Raw genomic sequence first — 18,157 nt, forward strand, 5'->3', positions numbered from 1 at the left:
TGCTCAGGACAAAGACAGAGAATTATATGCTGCACAGGGGGAAAATAGTAGGAAAAGTAGGGCCCATGCTGTATCTTATCATCATCCACACACAGTCCTTCCAGTTGTGTAAATTGTATCTTGAAATATTGAGTTCACTCTCGTCAATGCATTTGCGCGAAGCGCAAGGGTTCGGTATTTGTGAGTTGCTTGTACAGAGACATTCCATCGGATTGCATCAAGCAAGGTGGCTGAAAGCTGAAGAACGTGGTTTCTTCTCTTCATCCACAAACAGAGCCATCTAATTCCTTTCTTTTACTCTCCTTCCCGCCTGGAAAGATCTCCTCCCCGAAAATGAGGAAAGATAGAAAAAAAACAACAAAACATAGTTTTGCCATTTCAACTATTACAATGTGTTGACAGGCCCGTCAGAAACGGGCTGCGTCCAGCCCAATCTCCCTTAGCCCGTGTCCATGTGAGAGCCAAAACTCACCGTTTCCTTAAACGGTGCGTTTTCGTTGCTGCACCGGAAGAAGAGGCATAAATACCTCTGAGTTGGTTGAAAAAGTTCTCTAGTAGAAGTTACAAAAAATGGAAATAGTGCTAATTGGGAAATGGTTTAAGTACCACTCGGTTTTTGTTCCACACTTTTCGTGCTGAGTAGTTTTGTCCGAGACTAATTTGAGATAATGAAAAAAGTGGTGATGACGAGACTTAATAGCTGCAGGCTTCGGTTCCTTTTACACTCGGTTTCATATTTATGCGGACAGTTATTTCCTACGTAATGATTTAAGAGCTTTTGTTTTTTAGCTGTATGCAAAACATGTTTTATTCCAGGTTAGCTTGTAAACATGCTTTTTCTGTTTGAGTTGGACTTCTCTTGTCCATGGTGGTTTTTTTTTCTTCTTCTACTTCTCATACTTAATCTACCTTCCACTGGAAACATGAATACTTTTCCCTATTTCAACTTGGTGATATCTATCAGCACTATTAGTCTTAGTAATATGGTTTTCTTAATGTTCAGCTCATAGTAATTCAGGAATTCGTACTTGTAGATTAGATGGGCTTTGTGTACAAGAAGAATATAAGAAATCATTTGGTGAACTACTAACAAATAAAGCTGCCACTGCAAACAAAGGAATGAAGAGAAGAAACCACATTCTTCAGCATTCAGCGACCTTTGCTTGTTGCAATCCGATGGAATGTCACTGTACAATATACAAGCAACTCATAAATATGAACCCCCTCCCCTTCGCGCAAATGCATTGACGAGAGTGAACTCAATCTTTCAAGGTACAATTTAAACAGCTGGATGGACTGTGTGTGGATGATGACAAGGTACAGCATGGGGCCCATCTTTTCCTACTATTTCTTCCTTGTGCAGCATATAATTCTCGTCGTTTTCACCCACCTGGTAGTCCATGATAAAAGTTCGACTTCACTAGTATTGGTTTATACAAAGAACGAAACATCAGAAGGATCTCCTCAAAACAAAACCAACAGAATCCAACTGCGTCATTCTTCACTTTGGGTACTTATTTTGGTCATTCCATTCTTCAGTAATTGAGCTGCAAGTATTAGAAGTTCCACCATCTCAAGCCCTGCAGCAGAAACCGAGTCTATCCTCTCACTAGTTGAATTGCCAATGCCTTGCACCTTGCCCATGTTATCACTAATTGATCCAGTATCAGAATCAGCTGACCATCTGACTGGTAGGGAGCTGCCAAGAGCTGTCTTCACAAGATTTGCCTCGGTAGTGATGTCGCTAAGAGCTGCTGACATGCTAGTAAGTGTATCCCCAGAACTGACTGACTCTTTCACCTGTGAAGTACATTATGGCAAACCACACCACAAAGTATTAGATTTTGTCAGGAAACAGAGTCGATTTATATTATAATGAAAAACGTGCAAGAAACTCTAAGTCTACATCCAACAACCAAAAGTAAGGAAATTTGCAACTACATCTACATGTAATCCTAAAACTAGACATCTATATTACATACTACCTCTCTGTCCTCACTATTCCGGCCAATGTTGCTAACAAATTAGAAAAAATAGAACACAATTTTCAGTGGGGCAGTGAGGAAAATAGAAGGAAATTCCATCTTGTGAAATGGGAGGATGTAAAACTACCCAAATATCAAGGGGACTCGGCCTTAGATCACCAACCATTATGAACAAAGCCCTACATGGCAAACGGATCTAGAGATTCTGGAATGAAGGTGACAACTTGTGGAAAGAAATTGTTGACTGCAAATGGAACATCAGTGGAAATTATCCACACCATAGAGGGGGCTATATCGCTTATGGAAAAAGCTTAGAGGCATCTCTTGCATCAACAATTTGGTTCTGGATTGCTCATCTTGGGCTGTTGACAGAGGAAACAAATGTAAATTCTGGACTGACAAATGGTGTGGTTCTTCCAATTTTCAACATCAATTCCCTCGCATTTTCGCAATTGCCAAAGACAAGAAGATGTTGGTTGAGAATTCTTTTGATGCAAATGGTCATGGCTGGAATATCGCGGTCTCTAGGAATTTGAAGGATTGGAAAATTGTTGAATATGAAAGCTTATTAACTCTCTTATCCGCAATTAAACTCACCAATAACAAGGACAAACTTCACTGGAATATTGGCAACAATGGTATGTTCTCGGTAAAATCTTTCTACCATTCTTTGACTCCATACAACAGAATTAGATGTCCTGATTTCCCTATTAAATTGATTTGGAACAGCACGGCCCCTCTGCGGGTCTCTTTTTTCACATGAGAAGCTGCCAAGGAAAGGATTCTCACTCTTGATAACCTCATGAAAAAAGGTATTACTCTGGCTAACAGATGCTTCCTGTGTAAAGTTGCTGCCGAATCCTGTAATCATCTCCTACTACATTGTCCTTTCTCCCGCCAGCTTTGGACCATGGTTTTGGGGCTACTTGGCATTTGCTGGAGTACCGTGGATTCAATACAAAGGGAGCTAAATGCTTGGCAGTTTTTATGCAAATGGAACAAGATTTACCGACTTATTCCTCTCACAAATTTTTGGATACTCTGGAAAGAAAGAAACAACCGTGCTTTTGAAGACAAAGAGGATACTTTTGAAAACATAAGTACAAATAATTTCACTTTTTTGGGTCCACCTTATTGGGACATCATCACCTTTGTAACCTTGATAATATTTGTTTTATTGTAGATATACTTTTAGATTTGTAAATTTTTTGTACATGTGCGGCACCCCTTTGGTGCCTACTCTAATATATTTTCGGACTCTTTTATCTCTCTAGACATCTATATTGCTGTAGGATCTGGCATTCCACCACAGCTCTATGTCAAGAAAGAAATGCAGATACCAGATTCTTGAGATAAAAATCCATGAGAAATTACCCTTAAAAGTTCAAGCCGAAGTCTGTGAATTGTAGTCGTCAAATACTCCATACTTTCCATGGTCTCCTTGAGTGCTACATTTTCAATCTTCATTCTACAATGACAATAGTAATAATAATAATAAGAAGAATAATACAATAATAATAACAAAAAAGATGGAAAAGAATAAATAAATCAACACGAGTGCACTTTCAACTGACATGTCAATGAAGGTGAAAAAGTATATCTGTCATCACCAATCATTCATTAAAAGAGGTGACTCAAGTATCTTCACAGACCTGGCATAATCCGTGCTACTAGACCTCCTGCCAGAGAAATTCCTTTCATCATTCAAGTGTGGATCAACAACATTTGCAGTCAATGATAGTGGACCAACCCATCGGTTCAAATAAGTTTTCTTGAGCAGGTTTCTTAACTTTCCATCTCTTTCATGAGCAACAGACCTTTTCTCGCTAATATCAGCTTTTCCTTGTTTCAGCTCATCAATTGTTTTCCTTCAGAGAAATGACATGTTCTAGTTAGAAATATTCTCAATAAGCCACAAATATCAGGAATGACACAAAAAAACAAAGGCAAGATGTTAGCAGATGTGCTTGAATGGACTCAACATTTTAGTCCATTTCTAATCAAGTCCTCCCATATGCTAATCATTATTCAGCAGAAACAAATCTTATGTAACTATCATAAAAGCTGCATCGGTACCAACAGCCATTAGAAAAATTATTGGGCATCAAAAATCAAATTTGGTTGTTCCCCTTTTTCTTACTAAATTGAACATATTTGTTATGACCATCTTCAACAGGAGAAAACAAAATGGAGATTGACTTTTTTGAACACCATATAAATTATTTAATGTTTATGTGGCATTTACACGACCCTTATGTTAAGCGACAGTCACATTAATTTTTATTTGCAAAATACCAGTTTTCATTAAAAGAACTGACTGAAAACTTATTGAAAAATTAATTGGAAATGATTGCCATGTCAAGTACATATTTTTTTAGAATTACAAAGGTTAAGAACCTATTTGAAATTGAATCTAGAAGTAATAGTGACCCACCCAAGGCAGGAAGGTCCTACCAGTACTCATACATACAACAAAGTAACATCAAGAAGCAAGATAGGAAATCATACTCTTGGAGCAGTTCATATTCCTGCTTCAGCCGTGCCAACTCCACGAGAGCTTTCACTTTTTCGTTAGTAACCTGAATAAATCGAATTCTCATGCAGAATTAAAATATTTTAGCAGCAAAATTACTAAAATTCAGTCATACTCAGATGAAGCGACAATACTCAATGAAGGAAGAAACATTTTCTAATCAGTAAAATAACTGACCATCTACCCATCTCAATAGTATGTTTTAAACATGCGGCCTCACATGCAATCCCGTTGATAACATGGACAAAGAATTGGCATACAATATATTACATTAAATTTAATTGCTAACAGAAAAAAAAATAAGTAGCTACAATTCAAATTCTTGATGCTAAAATGTTAAATTGAGAGATCAATTATCCTAAGCAGGTAGAAAAACAAACTTTATTATTTTTTTCCTAGCACTATCTAACATCCAAGTAAACGCATAAAATACATATTCATAAACAAAGTTAATAAGGAATCAAACTAAAGATTTGGACCCTGGATTTGACAAGGATGCTGTACTTCTTTGGTTCCACCGGCACTAAACCCTAACATCTCAAACAGCTAGGGGGTTTTCCATAGGTCCAAATTTATCAAAATAGAATCAATTTAGAAAAATAGCTACAAAAATCATTAAAGCCAATATCCTAAGCATCAAAGCTTACAGGAAGCAATGAAACATCATAATTTTTTTTTTTTGAAATAAAATGAAACGTCATAAGTTATAACTAGAAACAAATTAGCATATCCTCTTTGATAATAGAAAAGGTATTATTCACAACATAACAAGGAGGTACCAACAAATACAAGACCACTAACAAAAATTTGATACAAGATAAAAACTCCAAAGACTTCTAAGTTCTCTAGCATCAGAAACAGAATGACCTTTTAATGACTAGGAACAACTAATAATCCTTCAACACACTTAGTTTACCTACAGCAAATCCAGCTTTTTCAAACAGTCAGGACAGCTGCCCCTTTAGGTAAAAGGAGTGACATCTCTGGGACCTATAGAGAGGTGACTTGCATATGGTTCCACCCTCAAAATTGCTGCCTGGAATAGAGCTTTCCATAAACGAATCAAAACTGCAAACAAAATTATGCAATGTGCATTGCACAAACTCTCCATATACTACTGAAAATGCAAAGATCCTATATTTTACCTCCTCTTAGATCCAGAAGTAAAAGCAGAAACCATTTCCAACTCCCAAAAGTTTTAGATAATTTAAAAAATAAAGCATAGGTCTGGATACAGTAGGTAACACATTACGTATATAGAAATTTATCATCACTTGGAAGAAAAAACATGCATGACATCTCAAACTATTATCTTGAAGAGGAATTACTTGTAATAAGTTCCTCTGGAGCTCTTCTATTTTCTTCTGAAGAGCTGCATTCACATTTCTTTCCAGTAAATGCCTTTCTTCCTGCTGTGATAAAAGTAATAATGCTGCAACCTGACACAATAAAGAAAACAAACTGAGAGAAGGGAAAGCAAGTTACAATGAAGCACAAATTTCAACAACAAATAATGGATGGAGAAAACAAATCAATCAAATGTCTAACATAAAAGAACAGGTTAAACCTTCTCTTGCAACGCCTGCGCAAGGGCTTCGGAGGCATCACCCTTTTTGTCAGGCACATCAGTAGGAGCGACAGATCCATCTCCCTGCAACAAAGAAGCAAAAAAAAATTAGATACTATAATCCAAAATTACACCAACACTGTATGGCCACCCTATTAAATATAAAATCCAGCTGCAAAATTGAAAAATACATCTGCATTTCAACATTTCAGGATTCCACACAAGTGATATGAAATGCCAGTCCCAGAGTATAACAAAACAATCATGTGCAAGAAATAAGGTTAAAAGACTTCTCTTACCTTCCACAATTGTACTAGGAGAAATAAAAATAAAAACTACATGAGAAATTGATTCACCTTAGTTATAACCATCTATTTTACCTCCTTCCCAAGATTAATACTCTGGTATATGTTAGCTACGAATGTTCTAGGAAAATCACGGGGCTGAGAACGCAATTTATAAGTTAAAAAAAATATGACCTATCACTCAGTCACGATCAGTTGGTTGTTATTACAAGTTCAAATTGTTTTATGGGCTTGTGTGCCACTTACTCCATTTGATTTTCTTGCATTGCCTCTCTCTCCCACCCACCAAGGACAAAGTTAAACAGATAAAGTTAACTACGAATTCAGCTTCACCATTCTCTTAATAATTAGCAGAGGCTCATTAGTCTTCACTTTTCATCATGCACAAACCTACTTCCCCCTGGAAAGGTAGGCGAGCCACCACCAGGCCTATCTCCAGAAGATAACACAATAATCCCTGTTATTTCCATAAAAGAGTAAAATGTAGAGAACCACATAAATCTATATTATTACCAATATCGACTTTAGTGTAATTGATTATTCTTCTTTCCACCTCTAGCAAGCCCCATATTCCTCATAATCAAGATACATCCAGTTTCACTTATAACCCAGGGATTTTAATTAGCAGAACTCCTACAACTACTGAATTTTTTTTTTTTTAAAGCAATGTGAGCTACACCTCAGTTTCAGTGATGAATTTGGTTCCATTTATTTATTAAGCTTCTCAGAAAGGCAAGTCCAAGCAAAATTGCGCATTTCCCAATGCTCACATGAAGAATAAAAAAATTGTCAATAAGTGACAAAAACTTGTACTGGATTTCATATCAAAGGGGCCATTGCATTGGTATCTTAATCCTAAGTATATGATATAATTTCAAGTCAAAGGAAACTATAATGCAAAAACTTAGTCATTCCCTGAACCTCTTGCCACAGAGATCCCAGAACTCTATTTGCAAGGCAATGCAGAAGGTACTTGCATTGCAATATGCCCAAGTGAGAGAGAGAAGGCTGAGCAACAGCAAGTTTGCAGCATAATTGTCAAGTAAACAAACCTCAAATCGTACCTTGACTTCTTCATCTTTATGTATGTGCACATTTCCACATTCATATTCGTCTTGTTTCACATCATGCCGAGCATGCTCCAGATTATTTCTTCTTTTCACATCACAATGCCTAAAAATTTCTTGTAGGGTATCGATAGTTAACTCGATAAATGATCTCCCCTCACCAAGTAAATTCATGATGTGAGCACTTTGTGCTGAATGGAAATTACGTAAATCTGCAATCCCATTTGTAATTAGTTTTTCCGCTAGTATCTGCATGTCAAGATGAAAATATTAGAAGAGAAGATATGCAATCAAATACAAATACTTAAAAGGTACGTAGTACTCACATTCTTCTTTTCTAATTCATGCACTTTCTTCTTTAAATGATTCTCGATTTCTAAACCCTAGACAGCAAAACAAATTATTCTTTCATGAACAATAGTGAATACTCAACTTGCAAATCGAAATAGAAACCATTGACCAAAGAATATCCATACCACTCGCAATTTGGTTTGCAGATTATCAACAGATCTTCTCACCTTCTCCAGCTCCTCTTCCAATGCACTCTGTCTGAGGAAAAGTTATTCAAGTTGAATGGAGAGGAAGTCTCAATCTATCAATATTTTCAAGCTAGGAACATATTCTTCCTGGCAACTAACAATAGCTAACCATTACTCAATTTTCAAAATCCATCGATAGTCTGTGTATAACTAATCTACCTTTATTCCTCATCTAGAGATGTTACTTCAAGTAACCTGAAGCTTTATAATACTGCATATAAAGCAAGTGACTCAACATGCACAAGTTAATCTTTTGCAACATCTTTGCCGCTTGACTTAACATGCACATGTACCTCCACCTGGTTTTATTCCATTCATACCTAAATTAATTTTTTCCTGAAAAACTTGACAGGTTTTGCTATTATAAGGAGGTGCTACCAATGTATAACAGATTTTGCAAAAATATCTTTTCCTTCAATGCCTATTACTTTCCATTAGTACTTCACAGAACATACCTTTTTAACTCGAGAATTTGTGTAATCCACAGTTATATCACCCTCCATTTAAAACTAACAAGGATATGTTGACTAAATCATTCAACTGTATGACACATCCAAGAAGTAAAATACCATGAATTTGGACATACAAGAAAAAAGAAACAGATAAAACATAGCAGGTAAGTACTTTACAAAGCAAGTACTGCTATAGTGTCCAACTGATCGGCTCTACAAGCATGCAATTGCTTAATCTGATAACAAACTTGGTACAGAATCCTTCTTCAAACAAGAAAATCAAATAGAAGGAACTTACAATATATTTTGAGGTGGAAGAATCATTGAATGTCCATGTTTCTGCTGAATCTTGCAGAAGGCATGCACATTTATCATCTGAATTGATTTCTCCTTCTTCGTGAAGAGAATTTTTCCTGATCTCGTAAAACTTGTCAATAACCTGGTTAAAATACAATGAAATAAGCATTTATGCGAACCAAAATGGAATATGGAATACACCAGAGCATTCGTAAGGAATATTCCCATTGATAGGGCCAAATACAAGAGCAGAAGGAGAGACTACCTTAGCAATAATATTCCTAGTATATAAGAGAGGATAATGATATACTCCAAACAAAAGTTGTCTAATGAGGACAGTTTAAGTTACCATAATTTCTTTCTAGGAAGAATCTCTAATGTGGGTACTTAGCTCTTAAACACCAAATTCTGTTTTGTGCTTTCAGCAAGGGTGTCTGGATGTCCTTCATTCATAATGGGACAGATTGAGTGGAATAGCCTCCTCAACTAAAATTTCAAATTATCAGAAAGCGAGTGAACTAGCTGCCTTTTATGAAGTTATGAATGGAACTTGAGCCCAATTGGATGAAGGATGACACTAAGATGGGTAGCCGAGAAGAATGGTTATTTTGATGAAATGTTATTACACTGCATGCTTTTACTTAGTTTTTCCTTGAGCCATATGCTTCGATAGGCAGCTTTGACAGTCACAAGCATAACCTGGCTAATGAAAGGATCTGTTCTAACTCAATTTAGGGCATGGGACAATAACATGGCAACTAAACAAAAGAAGAAAAATAAAGAAAAAGATCATCTTCTTCATTTCTTGCCATCCTCTGATTGTACTGAGAGCAAGGCCTTGAAGGGGTAAGCAGTCTTTTCCATTGGATAAGGGGCCTCTGGATGCATACTCTAGCCCACTGGTCAATAGTCACACTCTTAGTATGAGAAGAACCTAAGAGAGAGTATAGATTTTTTGTTATCCTCTAGAAAGTTGACTTTTTTGTCATCTAACTAATATCACTTCCTACCTTCTATATACACAGGTATCACCCCCTCGATGCCTTGTGAATAATATGTCTCTCTTTTCCTTATAAAAGAAAAACCATTATTACTTATCAAACAGAACGAGTCAGGATGAGAAAAAAAACAAGCCAGATAATCACCTTCTTGAAACTTTCATTTTGCAGTTCTAGCTCTGCTAAATCAACTTCCAAGGTGTGATTGAGTTTCTTCTGTTGAAAGCAACCTGAAGAGAACTCTTCCAACCTGTGTCACCCAATTTGATGCCCATACAAATGTGAATTAGTAGGCTAACTGAAATCATATCCACAGGGAAAAAATCAAAGCATATTTCTACCTAAACCCCGTAGGGTTTTCAAACCAGCCAGTGCATGCATTAGGGTTGACTTCCTTACTGAAAGACACACACGCAGGATAGGAGATGGGGCAAGAAAAAAGTATCGTGAAATGATATTGAATTAATGAATAGTGCATATAATATTTAAAGCATACAAAAATTGATGCATATTTTATCTTGGACTAAACTATTGGATTCCTTTTTTCCAAACCCAACAAATCCTGCATGGTGCATATACCAAAAAGAAGCCAGCATTCAGAGCTAATACATGTATAAATCACCTGTGAATTATCATATTCAAACTATTTATCTGATGTATGTCAAAGAAAAAAGGAAAAGAAAAACAATTGACCTTGGTAAGTATTTGGAGAATAGATATCCTATTTTAGGTTGTATTTCTCATTTCTTCTAACATATTTTCTTTTTCTATAAAAAAATAGCACCTGAGATTTGATTGCATCACACAATTTCAATTACTTCACGCAGAACAAATCTACTAGAAAAAGTATCTGAAGATACTTGTACTCTCTTGAAAGAAATTACTAGAGTACTTATAGATTAATGCACTCTCAACCATAGGACTTAAAACCTGTATCATAGTCTTGAGAGGCAACATAAAATCCCAATAGTAATATAATGACAAGACTTCTAGTCATACTTGTCAAGGTTTTGGTGAAGACTGAAAAATTATTATGTTATTGTATATGCAGTTTGTCCACATATATAATATAGATACACAAAATGAAAAAATAAAGATAAGAAGATGTGGTACAATCAGTAAGAGAGAAGAGCGGAGAGAGAAGTTATCTGCTAACACATCAGCAAGAGAGAAGAGAGGAGAGAAGAGTTATCTGCTAACACCACCCCTCATGTCAATGCTGTCCGAGGAGGGAGACGAAACTTTTGTCGGAAATAGAGGAACTGAGCAGCAAGCAATGATTTGGTGAAGATGTCACCAATCTGATCATCAGTAGAGAAGAAGCGAATATGAAGTTGACCAGCAATGACCCGCTCACGTACAAAATGATAGTCAAGCTCGATGTGCTCAGTGTGGGCGTGGAAGACGGGGTTGGAGGAGAGATAAATGGTGCCAATGTTATCACACCAGAAGATCGGAGGACCTGAGGAAGTGATACCAAGTTTAGAGAATAAGCCTTGAAGCTAAATAAGTTCTGAGGTGCCATTTGCCAATGCTTTGTATTCACTTTCAATTGATGAACGGGCGACTGTTGGTTGCTTTTAAAAGACCCAGGAGCTGAGATTATAATCCATATAGATGGCATAGCCATTGGTTGAGCGACGATCATCTTGGCACCCACCCCAGTCGTTGTCGGTAAAACATTGAAGCTGGCAGGAAGAAGCGGATGTGAAGTATAAGCCACATGAGATGGCATGAACTAGATATTTGAGCACCCACTTAACTGCTTTCCAGTGGGCATCTGTCGGAGCATGCATAAATTGACAGAATTTATTGATTGTAAACGCAATGTCTTGGCGCGTCAGAGTGGCATATTGGAGTGCACCAATTGTTCTTCGGTATTGAGTGCCATCAGGAAGAGGAGTGCCATCCGTTTTGGATAATTGGGTTGCTGTAATGGACGTTGAACAGCCTTTGACATCATTCATGTCAAGTTGATCAAGAAGATCAAGTATATATTGTTGTTGAGTAAGAAAAAGACCCAACGGTGTTTGAGTGACCTAGAGACCAAGGAAGTAGGAAACCCGGCCAAGGTCTTTTACTGGAAATTCATGTTGGAGAGAAGAGATAATGTGTTGGATTGTCTGTGAAGAAGAGCCAGTGATTATGATATCATCCACGTAAACTAGGAGAAAAGCAGTAGCAGTACCATGTTTGTAGATGAATAGAGAGGTGTCTGCTTTGGAATCATGGAATCCTATGGAGAGAAGGAAGGAACGAAGTCGTTCAAACCATGCTCACGGAGTCTGTTTAAGGCCATACAGGTACTGAGCAAGCTTACAAACATGATCTGGTTTGGAGGGATCAACAAATCCTCATGGTTGGTCCATATATATGTCCTCATTTAGGAAGCCATGTAAAAATGCATTTGAGACATCTAGTTGTCGAAGCGGCCAATCGCGAATAGTTGCATAGGCAAAAATAGTCTGGATGGTAGTTGTTTTGATCACCGGACTGAAAGTCTCGTGGAAGTCGACACCAGATTGTTAGTGAAAGCCTTAGGCTACCAATCGGGCTTTGTATCTGGCAATGGAATCATTTGGGTTTCTTTTGATTTTGTAAACCCATTTATTGCCGACAATATTGGTAGTAGGTGGTTTGGGGACTAAGGTCCAGGTATTTGTACGTTGTAGTGCAGCAAGTTCATCACGCATGGCTTGTTGCCATTCAGGAAAAAGCTTTACTTGGGAGCGGGTGGTAGGCTCAGTTTGAAGGTAATCAATTTTATGGGAGGATTTGGAAGCAAGAAAGGAGGAGCGTTTTGCAAGGGAGGTGAGACGTAGGATCATGGGAGGGGTGCGAGTAGGTGGAGGTGGATGAGGAGGAGGGGGATCAGGTGGTAGCTGAGAAGAGGATAAGGTTGAAGAATTTAAATTTGCAGGAGGAATAGATAAGGTATTAGTAGGAGGAGGGGGATCAAGTGGTAGTTGGGAAGGGGATAAGTTTGAGGAATTTTGAATGGGTGGAGAGGATGGAGAGTGCAGAGGGTTAAATTGTGTTGGGGGTACAGGATGACGATAAGTGTCCAGGGCTGGTGGGGATTGAAATGATGTTTTCCAAATATCAAGCCACGTAGAAGTAGGAGTTAAGTCCTTTCGGTGCTGGAAAGGAAAATTGTTATCATCGAAGATGACATGGCGGGCAACGTGAATATGTTCAGACTCCTTCTCCAAGCATAAGTATCCAAGATGATTTGGTGAAGGTCCCAAATAAATACACGGTTGGCTACGAAAAAAGAATTTATGGCAGGTGTAGGGTCTAAGTAAGGGGAACACTGTGGAGCCAAAGATGTGAAGGTTTGTAAAATCAAAGTGCTTCATGAAATAGTTTAGTGTAGGGACTGCTATCATTTAAAATTTTCATGGGCAGAAGATAGATAATGTATACAGCCGTTTGAAATGCATACGGCCAATACCGAAAAGGGACATTACTTTGAGCTAAAAGGGTGAGACTTGTGTCAATAATATGTCGGATTTTCGTTCAGCAATTCCATTCTACTCATGCGTGTGCGGACATGCAAGGTGATGGAGAATGTCGTGTTTATTGAGATGATGATTAAGTGTTCGATATTCACCACCCCAATTTGATTGAAGAGCTTTAATTTTTAAATAAAATCGGTTTTCCACTAAAGATTGAAACTTGATGAAATAATCACGAACATCACTCTTAAATTTAAGAAAATAGATTCAAGTATACCTAGTAAAGTCATCAACAAAAATAACGGAAGCCTACATTGGACAAAGTGGGGGAAGAGCCCCAACATCAGGGAAGACGAGCTCCAAAGGAGCCTGACTGTAGTGATCGACACTAGGAAGACTCTGTTTGGACATTTTCCCATAATGCACACAGTGCATTTGGAGGACAAGGAAGAAGGACCGGAGACTAAGTTGTGTTGCCTAATGATCTTGGACACAAGCTTGGAGTTTGGATGCCCCAATTTTCGATACCAGTCGTCAAATGTCAACTGTGCCAGGTTTGCTGTCTTTGAAGCTGGTGGTGCCATTATAAAGACCATCTTTATTGACTCCCTGTAACAACACCTCTTTGGTTGTTTGATCCTTAACAAAAAAAGTAGAAGGCCAAAATTCAAAGAAACATTGTTATCAAGACAGAATTGATAGACTGATAGTAAATTTTGAGTGAAGAGAGGGAACGTGAAAAATAGAGTTTAAGGAGAAAGTTTTGTGTAAATGAGTAAGATGAGTAGAGCCACTATAAGTGATATCCAAACCTTGTCCATTACCAATTCTGATTTGATCGATGCCTAAGTAGGGTTCTGCAAGATTGAGGGAAGCTAAGTCTGGAGTGACATGAAAGTTGGTACCCGAGTCAACAAGCCAAAGAGCTTGTTGGGTTTGGTTGCGGTTTGTTGTCGTTGAGTGCAAGTAGTTTATGTGACCATCATTGGGTGTTCGTTGTTCATACCGTCTTCTGCACTTATCTATAGTATGGTTATGTAAATGACAGATTTGGCAAGGGCCTCTGTATCGGCGTTGTTGTCGGACATGCGATGATGATTGAGAGTTGGAAGGAGCATATTGAGATGGGAGTTTCTGAGTGATGTTGGCAACCGGAAGGGTGTGTTGGCTGTTTAGAAGAATTTCGTGGGCCAACAAGTGACTATGTAGTTCATTAAAAGAGATGGGATCGGGTCGTAGGTTGAGTGCAGTGATTATGTTGTTATATTTGCTACCTATGTTTTTGTAAATGATTGCATTGAACTCGAATGGAGTGATCGTTCGACCTGCAGAGGCGAGTTCATCAGCAAGTGACTTGGCCTTTTGAAGATAATGGGAGACCGTAAGATCATTTTTTTGCGTTCTTGTAGCTCAATATTAAGTTGTAATTGTCTGTTCTAAGAGATGGAGCCAAAAGTACTGGCTAATGCATTCCAGACCTCATAGGATGAGGTCATTCCGATGACATAGGGAAATACCTCTTCGGATAGAGAGGAGAGAGCCAACAGAGCAACATCTGGTCTTTTTGAAACCAGATTTCAAAATCTAGGTTGGGGATGATTTCATCGGGTTTATCTGGATTGCTTATAGTTTTTGGTGGAGCAGGTGAGGTGTCATCAACGTATCCCATCAATTTTTGATAGTTTAGGAGAGGCAGGAACTGCGTTTTCCAAGCAAGGTAATTCTTGCTTGTGAGTTTAATGGAGAAAGAATGGTATGAGGTGGAAACTGTATTCTGGGTCGGTGCAGATGTCATTTGTGGCTCTAATACCATGTCAAGGTTTTGGTGAAGACTGAAAAATTATTATGTTATTGTATATGCAGTTTGTCCACATATATATAAGATACACAAAATGAAAAGATAAAGATAAGAAGATGTGGTACAATCAGTAAAAGAGATGAGAGAAGAGAAGAGTTATCTGCTAACACATCAGCAAGAGAGAAGAGAGGAGAAAAGAGTTATCTGCTAACAATACTAGTAAAATTAACTTCTTTTATAAAAATAAAACCTAGACTTCAAATTTGAAAGAAGTAAAATTCCTAATCTATATAGAGAATTCAAGTAATTAACCTTCTCTCCATTAATTACCCACTATTTTGCTTCACATTTTGCTGCATTGGAACAAGTATCAGGAAAATTTTCAGAATGGCTAAATTAACCAAATTAGAAGCCTTTGTACAAGTTGCTTCTGACCTCAATAAAACTAAGCTAAAGCAATTGGAAAAAGTTAAAACTTATATGATTTCTGCTGTAAGAGGTAGAAAGTTCAAGACTAATAAGTACCTCTTCTCAATTTCTTTTAATCTCTGTGACATGAGCTCCTCCTTTTCTTTAGCCTTCTCAGCCTGTTACCAGCCATGAACAATTTCCAGAACCTCATCAAATCACTGCATGCATGAAGCACTAAAATATAGTGCAAATTCAGAAAATAACATTGCTTGTTAATGAAGAAAATTAAATAATGACCCATAACCTCCATGATCGACTGATCTCTTTCAGCAAAAGCAGCTGCTACACAACCCTGGAAAAACTTAACCTGCTTCTCCATTTCCATATTCTGAAAACAAAATGGAAATAAAGGTAACTGGAGAAGTGACAAAATATCTTCTTAATGTTTGGAAATTAAAGGATAGACATGAAGGAAACAAACTAATTCCTAGTCAACATGCAAGATTGCTATGCATCTGCTATTAATTTTGACTTAAAAAAAGAACGAACAACTTTCTTCACAGCAACTTCAGCGTATATCATTATCATAGGATGCTAATAACAGTACCATTCCAAGAGAATAATTATCTGACCCTCTTAAGTAGAAAACTTGAAGGCTCGGATACTTATGGAAAAGAAAAGATAAGTATAAAATCATATGTCCAGCACACCCAAAAAGAACTGGCAACTCGGTGAAGCAATGGCTCTTGTATGATTATCACATTTACACGGACAAAAAAGAGAGAGAGATTCTACCTTTGCCACCTCTGCACCATGTAGATCTGCCAACTGAGTCTGAAGGTTAAAAAAAAAAAGCAAACATGTAAAATTTTCAATGAGAAAAATAATATAAAATAAACTTTAAATTTCTCACTTTGATTCGATAGGCTTCTGAAAGCTCCTCTTGAAGATTAAGCTTCTCCCTTGTGCAAGCAACCAACTTCTTTTTTAAACTCTCAATCTCCTGCTCCAGGGAAGCCGTTCTGATAGGGTGTTAGTTTGATACAACAAATATTTGTTGTTTCTAAATATGTCTTCCCACAGGCTAGGGCATCATAATTTTTAAAAGGAGAAAAATATACCTATAAAGAAAGGGAAGAAGCTTGATCTCGTGAAGTGCAAGGACAAGTTTTATACCTCTGGAAATGCATGCGAGTAGCGATACCAAGATAGCTAGGCCCAGCTTGTTGCATGCACAATTGTTCGATATCTTTCCGCAATTCATCACGCTCTGTGAACAAAATATTCAACATTGTATCCAACATATAGTTCAACATTGGGGAAAATTTGCAATGGAGCAAACTAATAAATCTATTCTTGAGAGCACAGGTAAGAAAATTCTACATGTAAACAGCTAGTCCATCAACTAATAGCAACACAATCAAAGGTCAAGATGTTAAGTAAGTGCAAAAATGACACAAAAGACAGACTAGAGAGCATGTACCATGTTCCAATTGTTTGATGCGGTCCAACAAGGACTTTTTGTCTTCAAAACTCTCGTCCATCTCTGAGAATCATACAGAACATGGATCAACAAGTCCATAAACTTTGAACAAGCCGTTCTCACTTCCATCACATAAATTAAATCTTTATAGCATTCACCGTAAATTCAATTCAACGAATTTGCATACACAAACAGATGTGCAAGAAAAACTAACAGATGTTTAACAATTCAGATTAAACAGTCTTCCTTTTTTAGTTCCTATCACGTTTCTCTCAACAGAAAATAATTTCAACGAAACTTCATAGGAAAGTGAATATCCATCAATCATAAATAGTCATGCAATAAAGTAAACTAACCATTCATTTCCTAAAATTAATTCCAGCGAAGACGCAATTCTCTTCAGTCCAGGAAAATAAATTCGCAGCTCGAGAAATACTCGGAAGTGAAACATTTTCCGAGCAAACAAAAACAGAACCAAAATTCACCATAAAGCAAATTCGAGAAATTAAAAAAACACAACGAATTCCAACTAGAAAATGAAACACATATATAATATAAGAATACATATACAAAGTAGAAAGGATGTAAATATTCAAGAAATACTACCCGAATATTAAGCGAAAACTGTAGTGATCGATTTGAATTTCCAAAACGTCTCCCTCTCTTGCTCCGAGCCTCCGATTTCTTGGATAGAGAGGTTTTCCTGCATTGGTTACTTCTTCGGATCAATTAATTGTGATTGAAGGTCTAGAGTATTTGTTACGAGTACGCAAGTGAATCGAACATTGTAATTTAGCCTATCGAGCGTTTGGCTGGTGGTCTTTCACTATTCCGTTTAGGAGTTCACTATCCAACGTCAGGACAAGTCGACTCCAGGATATCGGGCTCTAGGCGTGTTGATATCCGTTGACTGATTTCTTTTCGTTTGTTCCTTTTTTCTGTTTGGCCGCAAACTCCTCTTTTTTCGTTGTGTTTTCTGACCAAAATAACTAAGCGATGAATTATAAAAAAAAATTATAATACGACAAAATTGTTTAATTTTTATTATATTTTTTAAAAATAAAAATTGATATTGATACTCAAATATATATTTCGTCCAAATTTTGATTTTCCTTCTATTGTCAAAAAATATAATTTTGACTAAAAGTTAAAAAATAAAAGTATTTTTTTTATTAAAAAAGATACAAATACTTTTAGATAAAAGCACAAATTATTTTTTTTTAATAAAAGTTAAATCATAAGCTAAAAATAAGTATTTTAAAAA

General features: G+C 37.1%; 1 protein-coding gene and 1 long non-coding RNA gene across 10 annotated transcripts; both read right to left on the reverse strand.

The window, feature by feature from the left end:
- Window positions 1-1,013: 1,013 nt before the first annotated feature.
- Window positions 1,014-17,840, reverse strand: MEE13 (myosin heavy chain-like protein). Of its 9 annotated transcripts, none has more exons than XM_088223182.1 (19): window positions 17,678-17,827; window positions 17,500-17,596; window positions 16,894-16,956; window positions 16,532-16,680; window positions 16,324-16,432; window positions 16,206-16,244; window positions 15,715-15,798; window positions 15,525-15,586; window positions 9,891-9,993; window positions 8,747-8,887; window positions 7,934-8,002; window positions 7,784-7,840; window positions 7,443-7,706; window positions 6,086-6,169; window positions 5,847-5,957; window positions 4,494-4,564; window positions 3,638-3,853; window positions 3,360-3,453; window positions 1,014-1,800 (listed from the first exon to the last, which is right to left on the reverse strand). In XM_088223182.1, coding segments are annotated over exons 1-19 (2,121 nt in total). In that variant the 5' UTR covers window positions 17,680-17,827; the 3' UTR covers window positions 1,014-1,494. The 9 variants fall into 9 exon arrangements, 8 of the variants coding, with proteins under 8 accessions (XP_088079308.1, XP_088079309.1, XP_088079310.1 ...); XM_088223183.1 differs by having other exon boundaries at window positions 7,455-7,706; window positions 17,678-17,824; XR_015821733.1 differs by having other exon boundaries at window positions 1,771-1,800; window positions 3,560-3,853; window positions 17,678-17,840.
- On the reverse strand, window positions 9,333-9,877 carry LOC148253199 (uncharacterized). The gene is made up of 2 exons (XR_015821734.1): window positions 9,756-9,877; window positions 9,333-9,679 (listed from the first exon to the last, which is right to left on the reverse strand). It is a non-coding gene; the product is annotated as an uncharacterized LOC148253199 (long non-coding RNA).
- Window positions 17,841-18,157: the final 317 nt, after the last annotated feature.

The sequence above is a fragment of the Carica papaya genome, chromosome 6 (genome assembly GCF_054855325.1).
Source record: "Carica papaya isolate Zhongbai chromosome 6, ASM5485532v1, whole genome shotgun sequence".
NCBI lineage: Eukaryota > Viridiplantae > Streptophyta > Magnoliopsida > Brassicales > Caricaceae > Carica > Carica papaya.